The sequence below is a fragment of the Dromiciops gliroides genome, chromosome 3 (genome assembly GCF_019393635.1).
Source record: "Dromiciops gliroides isolate mDroGli1 chromosome 3, mDroGli1.pri, whole genome shotgun sequence".
Taxonomy (NCBI): Eukaryota; Metazoa; Chordata; class Mammalia; order Microbiotheria; family Microbiotheriidae; genus Dromiciops; species Dromiciops gliroides.
Window position 1 is genome coordinate 250,650,524 of NC_057863.1, and position 12,405 is coordinate 250,662,928.

The 12,405-nt window shown below is 37.0% G+C and overlaps 1 protein-coding gene across 2 annotated transcripts in view; it reads right to left on the reverse strand.

The window, feature by feature from the left end:
• Nucleotides 1-12,405, reverse strand: part of MGAT4A (alpha-1,3-mannosyl-glycoprotein 4-beta-N-acetylglucosaminyltransferase A) — a 151,335-nt gene that overhangs the window by 44,237 nt on the left and 94,693 nt on the right. For both annotated transcript variants that reach the window (XM_043995662.1, XM_043995661.1), the window contains one exon: nucleotides 7,151-7,284. In XM_043995662.1, coding sequence (XP_043851597.1) covers nucleotides 7,151-7,284 — 134 coding nt within the window. The remainder of the gene's footprint in view (nucleotides 1-7,150; nucleotides 7,285-12,405) is intronic.

Below are 12,405 nucleotides of genomic sequence, written 5' to 3' on the forward strand. Positions count from 1 at the left end.
TGTATACATACGTTGCATTTATATACACAAACACCTTCAGAGGAAGGACTATTTTCTTTTTACCCCCCCCTATATTTCCAGTGCCTAGCATGGTGCCTGGAATACAGAAGTTCCTTAATCAACGCCTGTTGCTCAATTTACCTACTCTCTGGATAAAAAAGCTGAAATTTAATTTTTAAAAAATTCAATGCATTATCAAATGCATGTTTCTTAAAGGGCAATAATTTTAGCATAACCACATAGGACTTATTCAATTAAGAACCAATTTTGCAAATAGCAGATGATAGTAATACTAATTAAACTGAATTCTTGCCCTTGTATACAGTCCTATTTGTCAAGAAAAGGGATCTTTGTATAGAAACTACTGCATGTTAGACAGGAAACTGCCCCAAAGTCAGTCAACTGTTTGGGAACAGTTAACTGAAATGCAAAATAAGATCCTATCAGTTTTGAATATATAGATTTTGTTTACATTTGATTATATTTTGTGGCAGAGGTATTCTCTATGTTATATACTGATTACTAAAGAAAGGAAGCATAATGACTTGTGCTGGAAATATCAGGAATATACATTACATGAGGGAGCATAACAAATTTTTTCAGAATTATTCCACCAGGATAACTTAGTTTAGAAATTTCTTTTTTCAACGGACAGATGCATTTTTCTTTCATTGATTCATTGATTCATTGATTCATTGATTCATTCATTCATGTGGGGCAATGAGGGTTAAGTGATTTGCCCAGGGTCACACAGCTAGTAAGTACCAAGTGTCTGAGGCCGGATTTGAACTCAGGTCCTCCTGAATGCAGGGCTGGTGCTCTATCCACTGCACCACCTAGCTGCCCAGCTATTTCCTCTTCTAATAATACCTCCCAAATGACTACCTTCTATAATGACTCACAGGATGTTAATCGAGTGTGTTTTAAGGAATAAAAACAGATAGTTTGAGGTCAGTTCCTATGTAAGAAAAAACAAATACTACAAAAGAACTTTCTGGCATCAGAGCAAAATACAATATAAAATAAACCATGTATAATTTTAATTTAGTATGTTGATTGATGACAGCAGTGGAAATGTGCTGGTTATGTGTATATATTTAATCAATTTTTTCTACATATGAATTTCTATTCAGTCTGCAACAAGAACAGGAAGCATTAGCATGGATAATACAAGATCAGATGATTAAAAGGAGCTTTCCTGCTTTCCTTATGACCATATGGCATCTAAATGGGAGGGAGGGAGGAAAGGAGGGAAGGAAGAAAGGAAGGAAGGAATAATAAAATGGAATTAGGGCACCTAGGTGGCACTCAGTGGAAAGAACTCTGGGCCTAGAGTCAGGACCTGAGTTCAAATTGACCTCAGACACTTACTACCTACAAGACCCTGGGCAAGTCACTTAACTTTTGTTTGTCTTAATCCACTGAAGAAGGAAATGGCAAACCACTCCAGTATCTTTGCCAAGAAAACCCCATGGAAAATGTGGTCCATTGGGTCAAAAAGAGTTGGATACAATTGAAGGGCTGAAGAACAACCACAAATAAAATGGAAAGTACTCACCAAAAAAGTATCTGAATGATAAAGTTGGTAGTGCCCCCTCACCCCTACAATCTATGTCTGCCTTATAAATCAATGCCTTTTGATTTATCATCTTACACCATCAGGTCAGGATGAAAAAAGGCAAAATAATACTATCCATTGAGAAATCAAATAAGTTTTGGATAGGGGCCTGGCCATGGCTATTTTCAATAATTCCAAATAAATTTCAATAATTCCAAATAAAACTTTCTACAATCAAGATACTAGGTGTTCCGGCTAAGTTCAAAGTCTGGCCAAAGTTAGCTCTATTTGCTGCCATCTTTTGCAAACTCCTGAAAGCTGCTAAACTAATATTACCGGGGTTTGGAAAAAAATATTCATTCACTCCACTGTTTCCAATACTTTAAAGTTTTTCTTCTTTCCAATAACCAGTCCTTATTCTAAATTCATTTTTGTAAAGGGCAGCATGATTCTTCCAGTCACCCAGGTGTCACATCCAATCGGGTGCCAAGTCTTGTCAATTCTACCTCCACCAAGTGTCTTCCAACACACTTACTAGTTGTGTGACCCTGGGCAAGTCACTTAACCCCCAACTGCCTTAAAACATCTGGGGCTGGGGCAGCTAGGTAGCACAGTGGATAAAGCACCGGCCCTGGATTCAGGAGTTCCTGAGTTCAAATCCGGCCTCAGACACTTGACACTTACTAGCTGTGTGACCCTGGGCAAGTCACTTAACCCCATTGCCCCGTAAAAAGAAAAAAAAAACATCTGGGGCCATCACTGGTCCTGATATATATCTCACCACTGGACTCAGATGGTTTTGGAGTGAGAGAGTGAGTTTGTTGACCTTCCACAGCCCTCCCACACTTCAATTTAGTGCCAGTCATGACATCAACCCAATGTCATGGTCCTCTTGGGGAACAAAGGATAGACGACAGCACTCCCCTCCAACTATCCCCATCTCTCTACTCACGTGACCCTTACCTTAGTTCAGGCGCTAATAATCTCTTACTCGGACCACTACAACAACTTCATAATTAGGGTATCCTATTCTCCAGTCTTTCCAATCCTTTTACATACAGCTACCAAACTGATATTTGTAAAGTATAAATCTGACATCACTCTTATTCAAGATGCTTCAGTTGATCCAATAATGCTTGTAGCATAAAATGCAAATGACTCTATCTGACATTAAAAGCCTTTCACAATCTAACCAAATTATTTTATACACTACTCCCCTTTACCCACTCCATGTTCCAAACAAAATGGCCAATTTGCTGTTCCTTCTATAAATTATGTATCCTATCCTTTAGCACATATATCTTGGACAGACATTATGAAAAGATGAGATGAGCCCAGAGTTTTATTGGACAAGAAGAGTGGGCTAGATTGCCTCCTGAAATTTCAAAGTACTTTAAATGATCACAAACTTCTTTCAGAAACAAAAGCCTATCTTCTTAACACCAATATTTAACCAACGTTGCTGTGTGACTACAAGACAAGAAACGCTAGTCTCCAAAGAGTTAAAAGGAGTATTATTGGGGGGCAGCTAGGTGGCGCACTGGATAGAGCACTGGCCCTGGATTCAGGAGTACCTGAGTTCATATCTAGCCTCAGACACTTTACACACTTACTAGCTGTGTGACCCTGGGCAAGTCACTTAACCCCAAATGCCTCACAAAAAAAAAAAAAAGGGAGTATTATTCAGCTGACTACATAGATGTTCTTGGTGACTATTGTCAGAAGACAGCAACACATAACAAAGACATTTCAAGGAGAACTAGAATAAAGGATATCATCAGGAAAATGTATGATCAAAAAAATGGACTGGTCCATGTGGTGAGAGATTAACTGGCAGATGGCCCATGTGCTTCACTCTTTGCAATGTCAGGAGAAAGCAAGACAAGTCCCTAGCAAACTGGACAGACTCTCCAAAGCAAACTCATGGCAAAACACAGACAAGAAATATGTTGATGTCACTCCCTCAATGAATTCTTCCTTTCAATAAAGAAAAATATGTCAGCAAAATCAACTTCCACTCCTAGTGTTTCCTACCTTCCTTAAAGAGGAAAAGGAAGTGTTTTTCATCACACATTCCCTAGGGACATTTACTCTGAGTTTAGCTGCCTTTAAGTGTTGTTTTTGCTAACATCATTTTAATAACCATGTATATTTCATGTTGAATCAGATCATACAAGTCCTCTAATTTCTCTGAAGACCTCATAATCACAATTTATTATGGCTCTGCTATAATTCATTCAGGCATTCCACAATTTATGGGTACCTACTTTGTTTCCAGATTTGTGTGTTTTGTCATTGCATATCTGTTGTTACAAATATTTTGGAATAAATATTCTGTCTTTGACCTTGGAATATAACCCAGTAGTGAGTAGTTGGATCAAAAGCTATTAAGACTTTAGTGACATCACATTACTTCAAACTGTTTTCCAGAATGAATGGATCAAATCACAGCTCCACAAACAGAATATAAATTGTCTATCTTCCCACACAGTCTAACATTACCATTTTTGTCTTAGCTTTTTTCCCAATCTGCTGGGCTTGAGGTGAAACTTCAGAGTTTTTCTAATTTGTAAGTCTCTAATACTTAATAATACAGAATAATATGTAGGCAATTGATACAAATGTATAAAAATAAAAGCCATTCTTCAAAAGATTGGTCAAAGGATAATAGTGGCCATTCTTAAAAGAAGCTACAAGTTATCAACAACCACATAAATGCTCCAAATAATCAATAAGTAAAGAAAAACAAATTAAAACAATTCTAAGGTCCTACCAATCATCAGATTGGCAAAAATGAGGAAAAGAGAAAAATTACAATTTTAAGAGGAGTTAGGAGAAGATGGACACAATATGCACTGCTGCTCCAATCATTCTGGAAAACTTTTTGCAACCTATACCCCAAAGTTACCAAAATGTTCATATCATTTAACTTGATACCATTACTGGGCACATAACTCAAAGAGGTCTGAATGTCTCTTCTTGAATTCATTAACTGCTTTGCAAAGTACAGTTCATACACAACTTTAAAATTTTACCAACATCAAAAGCAGTTAATAGGAATCAAAGTTTATTAGTTACTTGCAATTATAGAATCACTTGAATATTAAGAAAGGAACTAAATTAAGATTAACAAATTTGAGTCTATTTTGGTGCATTAGAATATAAAAATTGATGAAACAATTTTGTAGGCTGGTTTTCCACAGATATACATACACATATATATTCAAAATATATCTTCATACTATTTTAAATACTGAACTTCTACATAGGAATGTAAAATATGAATTGAGTAAAAATTTGCTCAAGAAGTCTTTCTTAAGTTGCAGGAAAAAATGCTAGAGGTCTATCACTGTATGAACCCCACTTCTCAGAAGATTGAAAGGAGGCAAAGAAAGGAAAATAACTAAGATAGTTGTTACCAATAATAAGATATTTATTTCTCTGTCTTTCTTGATAACAATGAACTGACTCTGTTAGGTGGGGAGGCAGAACGAAGAAGGCAAAATCAAATTCCAAGCTACACCTTTTTTTTTTTTTAAGTGTCAAGTGTCTGAGGTCAAATTTGAACTCAGGTACTCCTGAATCCAGGGCCGGTGCTTTATCCACTGCGCCACCTAGCTGCCCCTTATACCTCTTACCTTAGACTACAAGTACTTCAAAAAGACAGGAGGGCCAAGAAGTAGGTTCTAGGGATGGCAGTACAGAATTTAGTACTGAGGACTTTAGATGTCACTGAGTACAAGCCTCTCATTTGCTACCTGTGTGACACTAGCCAGGTCATTTAATCACTTGGGCTTGAGTTTCCAAATCTATAAAATGAGGGGCTCTTCTTGGTGACCTCTGTGATCACCTCCAGCTCTAAAGATACAACCCCATGATGAGATAAAGAAACTAGCTCACTGAACTCCAAATCCTACAATATTACCCTCATAGGGGCAGCTGGTGGTACAGTAGAGAACTGAGCCTGGAATCTGGGAGACCTGAGTTCAAATCTAGTCTGAGACTAGCTATTTGACTACAGGCAAATCCTTTAACTTCTGTCTGCCCCAGTCTCCTTAACTGTAAAATGAGGATTGTAATAGTATCTCCCTCTCAAGGGCTATTATGAGATCATACTTGTGTAAAAAAAAATTAACTATATCTACTAATCTGAAAAATTATAACTGTATTTACATTAAAAAATTATGACTATATGAACAAGTATAACTTTAGAAAAATTATAATTGGGCCGTAAGTCCCTTCATGGTCGCCAATCAAATGTAAGAAATATTTAACTAACTTGCTTGGGCCTAATTTAACTGGGGGGCCTAATCTGTGGATGTTTGACTGGCTGGCTATCTGACTGCTATTAATTTCCAAAGCCAATCTGTTAGGGGCCTTTTAAAAATTTCTCCACACTGCTCGGCTCCCAAATTGATAAGCAAATGATTAAGAAGCCTCTTAATTAAATAATCAAAGCAGGCTTTATTTATAAAAATAAATGTAAGATAAGAAATGCAAAGTTATACAAGACCTGACTGCTTTTAATATAATAAGGGCCATTGCCGCCTCTTGCCTGAGGGTATGCTGTTTGGACCTCCAGTCCAACTTTCACTCTTTTTCTCCTTCACTCCAGCTCCCCTGCTTCGCTTTCACTGCTCAGCTCCTTTCTTCTAGCTCCAAGCCTCCTTCACTTTCTCAACCCCACTGTGTTTTCTTTACTTGCTCCTTCTGTCCACCCCCCCCTCAGCATCTCTAGCATCCCTTTCTCACTGACCTCTCATTGTCTCTAGCCTTCTCTCACCGACCTCCTTGCAGTCTCTTTGTCCTCTGGCACCCTCTTTCTGTCCGTCCCCAGTATATATCTTCCTTCTCTCCCCTCAAACCTCAGGTTCCCTGTGCCCCCGCACACACCAAGCTAATCTGGTGGCCACGCTAGGGCTGCGGCCAGTGGGGCTCGAGTGTCCCATGCGTACCACACCCAGGGCTCAAGGGACCCATGACCCCTGCTTCGTACCTGGGACCTTCACACAGGCTACACTAGAGACCGGCCTGGATAAGCCCAGGATCTCTGGGGTAGATCCCCTTAGGGCAGAGGGAGCTGGGGCTTTCCCCAGCAGTCTGCCCAGCCAGTGTTCTCTAAGGCCCATGGGCTTCTCTGCTTGGGTGAAGCAGAGGGGGAGGGGCACTAGCCCCTATTACACAGAAAAAAACCCTGAGGGCCTAAGGCTTTTTAATCTCAGCCCAAAGTCAGGGTCCCCAAATCACAATAAATTCCCACACTTGCAAAGTGCTCAACACACAGAAGGTTCATAATAAATGCTTGTTTCTCTCCTTTCCTATAAAACTTGAAAGCAGGGCTGTTTGTAAGTTTAAGTGGTATGCCCCACTTAAACTGAGGCTTAAGATGATGCTGAGAAAAATGTAACTACAATGTTTTGTTTAACACTCATGAGTAAAATACTACCTACCCTTAATGCATGTCATTTAAAGCACTCCTTATAAAAGCATATTCAATCTGGGCTTTAACGTCTATATTACAAGTTAAAATGTGATAGGAAAAAGTCAGAAACAACATAAAAATATAAAAACAATAAAAAATTAAATAATTACCTCTCCTATGTAAACTACTATAATACAGTCCAACATTTCTTCAGGAGATAACTTATCAATAAGAGAATGAAGAGTTTCTACAAGGTAAGACTTTACTTTTCTCTTCACTGTGGGAATTCCCATTACTATTGAAACTGAAAAATAAAAATAAAAACAGTAATTTAGTAATTAGTGTAAAACTCATAAGGGCAAATTAGAAAAATTATATTTTTCAATAGGTCCATTTTATAAAAGCTATTGTCTCATACAAAACATAAATGAAATAAATAATGGATCAAAGTCACAAGTGTCAGAGAACAAATATTTAAAGATTGTATTATATCCCACTTAACATACTTATTTTAAATATTACTTGAATATAAAACAAAAAATAACTATTACTAAACAAGTAACAAAATCTTATTCTATGCATTAGAAATAATACTCAAGTTACAATAAAACATTAAGCATTATGTAGTCTAACAAAGAGTAAGGATGGCAAGACCATAAGCTACCTGGTTGTTAAGATCATTGAAATAACTAAGTAATTATATCAGTTAACATTATTAGTGTTAGTGCAAGGAATATATAATTTTTCATTTTTGTATTCCCAGCATCTACAAAATTAAAACATATAGTAGGCACTTGTTAAATGTACGCTAAATTGAATACAGCTGAAAAGAAAAAAAAACCCCTCACATATTAAATTATTATTCTGAATAATTTTTTGCTTCTATTATTCATACACTAGAAAATATATAACATGTGACAAATGGAATTCCACCATATTTGTAAAAACTTTCCTTAATTACATGATAGCTTACTAATGAAACTATAAAAACTCAGTCTAGTTAGCTGTCTAGTTTTTTAAAAAACATAGGTCTTATAGAAAGTTTAGATTGTGCTTAATGTCACAACCAAATCAAAATAATTAACAGATGATAGTTACCTTTAAAAAAAAAAAACATGTTAGGGGGAGGGGGAAGGGGAGAGGTAGAATGGGGTGAAATCCCACATAAAAGAAACAGGAAAGGGCTTATGGAATGGGGGGGAGGGATGGGGGAGGAATGGGGCAGTGAACTTACACTCATCAGAATAGGCTCAAAGACCTTAATTTCATCAGTGTTGGCTCAAGGAAGGAATAACATCTATCTAACCATGCAGGAAAATAGAAGGGGAAGGGGATAAGGAGGGAGAGGTGAAAGAAAGGAGGGCAGACTGGGGGAGGGGGCAGTCAGCAGCAAATCACTTTTGAGGAGGGATAGAGTGAAAGAAGATAGATAATAAAGTAAATATCATGGGGAAGGGAATAGGATGGAGGGAAACAGTTAACAAGAGTAACTGTGCAAACATTTTGAAACAGGGAAGAGTAATGTAAGATGATGATGATGGTGATTGATTAATAGATGTGATATGGGATAGAATTTAGGGTCAAATTGATCGTGAGTCGTCCCAAAAGAATTACAAGACTCAGTGACTCAGTTTCCCAAGTTTTACTGCAATACTGTGAGTGACCACGGGGAGAGAACCAGAAAAGTGGAAAGGCATCTCTCGAACAGGGAAAGGAAAGACAGTTATATTTATAGTATGGATAAACTGACTATAATAATATAATATAATAATTATATAATAATTTATTATAATAATCTCTACCTTAGGGAGGTACAGGGGAGAGCCTATCCTTCTCATTATAATATTCTCCACCTTTGGGAGGTACAGGGGTGGGCCTATCCTAATTTGGAGTTCCTGAGGTCCTAAGCCAATCCCTGAGGTGGGTACCTTTTTCAGTGGAGGTGCGTTTTGGGAGTTTACATGTCATAAGGTGAATCTGGGAACAAATTTAGCCTTTTCTGCACGTCTCTTTCTGATTCCCATGCTTAGTTTCAAAACATCTTCATTTTTCATTAGAATTTCTATACCCTGTCTTGTGTCTTATTGTTATATGACCTGACCTTTTATGGTCCCATTATGAGTACTGATCACTGTGGGTATGATAACCTAGCATCCTGACTTGTAAAGTTATCCATTAACTGGGGTCTTTCTCCCTTTGAGAGCTCCTATCTGAATTAGAGCTTGGGTCTTAGGTTTTTCTATTAACCTCTTTTTTGCCTCCTACATTAGATGGATTGATGATGATTGGATAAAGCTGGGGATGGATTGATGATTATGAGAATTGATGATGATGATAAAATGTATGGTTATTTACTTTGCTGGGCTATTGTGAAGAAAATTCTTTGTCAAGTATAAGGTACTATGTAAATATTATCTATTACTGTTGTTGCAAGAATCAACCTCATGGGTTTATTGTAAGGAAATCTCTCTTTAAAGTACTATGTAAATGTAGTTTAATATATAAAAAAATTTTTAAATGATGAGGAGGATGTTTTCAGAAAAACCCGGAAAGACCTACATGAGCTGATGCAATGTGAAATGTACTGCATACAAAATAACAGCAATACTGTAAGATGATCTGCTGTGAAGGACTTATTTTCAGCAATGCAATGATCCAAGACAACTCTGAAGGTCCTATGAAAAATGCAGTCCATCTACAGAGAGATAACTGATGGTGTCTGATTACAGATTGAAGAATGTTTTTTGTTTCTTTGTGTGTTAGTTCCTTTATCTGAAGTTTTGTTTTTGTCTCTTTTCTTTTACAACTTGGCTAATGTGGAAATGTTTTGCATGACTATTCATGTATGGCTTATATTGAATTGCTTGAGTTTTTGGGCAGGGGAGGAAGAGAATTTGGAACACAAAGTATTAAAAAAAATTTTATGTCAAAATCTGTATTTACATGTAATTTGGGAAAATAAAACAATGGGAGAAAAATAAAATAAAACATGTTAGAAATATCTCTTTAAAAGAAAACAAAATCGGGCAGCTAGATGGCACAGTGGATAGAGCACCGGCCCTGGATTCAGGAGGACCTGAGTTCAAATCCGGCCTCAGACACTTAACACTTAACTAGCTGTGTGACCCTGGGCAAGTCACTTAACCCCAATTGCCTTACTTAAAAAAAAAAGAAAACAAAATCTTAGCTATATAACAAATTACTTAATCTCTAAAGTTGACTAAAGGTAGAAAACCCTGCTGCCATTAAAAAATTTGAAAGGTAAATTTAATATACTTAGTTCTTGCTCTCTAACACTGACTTTCAGATTACTGAAAGAAACTCACATAAAGAAAAAAGAGAGCTTGCCAAACAGAGTACAATTTTTTCTAGTCCTTCCACACCCAACTTATCTCATCCCACTATACGAACAAAGTTTTAAGAGCAGGAATAGTTAGAAATCAAAGAAATTTTAGTTTATCTAATCTATTCTACATATAAAAGCATACAATTTCTCAAGAGTATCTTTAATAAGACCATTTATCTGCCAAACACCACAAGCAATTGGGGCTGTGGGAGGGAAGCAAGATTCACTACCTTAAATGCCAGAAGAATCCTTTTTTGGACATATTTAAAGATTGTCTAATGATGATCAAAAAATCTATTTTCCTGTAACTCCCACTGACTCTCCAGGCACTGATAATGCTTCAAAATATTGGATGTCAGGAATTATGTTCCCCTAATACATTTTTTCTTCTCCAGGGTATACAGCCTCAAAACATTTTCCAACTCATTTTCACATGGCATGATTTATCAAACCTAGTAGCAGCTTATGGTTTAAAGTCCCCTCACCCTCCTTTTTATCCTCCTCTGGATGTGTTCTAGTTTGGAAATGTCAATTCCAAGATAGTATCCAGAACCAAAAACAATACTCAGGACATGGTCTGCCTTGGGGGAAAAAGTACAACGATTCCATACCCTCCTCCCTTACTCTAACATTATACTTCTTTAACTGTAGCCACAAATTCTATTAGCTTTCCTGACTTCCACCTTACACTATTGATCCATATCAAGCTTGCAGCCCACTAAAACTCCCAGGGCTATTAAACAAACTATTGTCTACTTATGCATTTCCCATTTTGCCTGTACAGTTGTTGTTTTGACTCAAGTGTAAAACCCTATATTTATGTTTATCAAGTTTCCTCTTATCTGATTCAGGTCTATAATAATAATGTTGAGATAGAATTCAATTCTATAACCATTAAAATTAAGTATCCACTGTGATAATGGAAGAGAAATAAAGAGAAAGATAACAATCCCTTCAGTCAAAAAACTCACATTCCAAAGAAAAGCAAAATATGCCATAAGAAAAACAAAATACACACAAAGTAAAATAATCTGGGGGACTTGATAGAAAAAAACACTAAAAAGTGAGGGAATAAGGAAGAACCTGTTTAGGATGTGGTACTCAAACTGAGCCCAAAATAGAACTAGAAATTCTACAAAGCAGAAAAAACATGTGAGTCATATGTCACAGCTACTGTAACAACATGGTCAAGAGATGGAATATCATGCATGGAGAACAGCAAAGAAAATGGGTTAGATGAAATGCCATGTGAGGAAAGTAATGTGAAATCCATTCGGAAAGATAAACTGAGGCCAGTCTCTGAAAGAGTTTAACTGAAAGACAAGCCTGTATATTATCTTAAGAGGCAATAGTGTTCTAATAAAGCTTCTTGAGGAGAGCAATGAGATCAGACCTACAGTTTAGGAATATCAATTTTGAAGATATAAAGAGAATGGATATCAAGAGAGAAAGTGACATGAAGCAAGGAGACCAATTAAGAATCTATTTCAAGAATTAAAATTAGAGGCAATAAGGGCCTGGACTGGGATGGTGGTCACGCAAAAATGCCAAGTAGGGAGAATCCATTAAGACTCAGCAACTGACTAGGTATGGGAGGGGGTTGAATGAAAGTGAAGAATCAAAGACAAAAATAAGGTAGTGGGGGGGGGGGCAGCTAGGTGGCGCAGTGGATAAAGCACTGGCCCTGGATTCAGGAGGACCTGAGTTCAAAACCAGTCTCAGACACTTGACACTTACTAGCTGTGTGACCCTGGGCAAGTCACTTAACCCTCATTGCCTTACAAAAAAAAAAAAGGTAGTATAAGGGTTAATACAGAGAGTTCTGTTTTCAACACAAAACCTATAGGATATTCGGTTAGAAATGTTCACTAGGAAGTTGGTGATATAGAATTCAGGAGAAAAGGACTGGATAGATAGTTTTAGAATTATTCTGCATAGAAATGATTATTAAGTCCATAAGAACTAATATAATCAAGAAAAAGGAGTTAAAAAGCAAACAGACCCAAAACAGTGCCTCTCTATATGACCACATATAAGGAGTGGGCCACGGATAATGATTTAACAAGGGACACTGAGAAG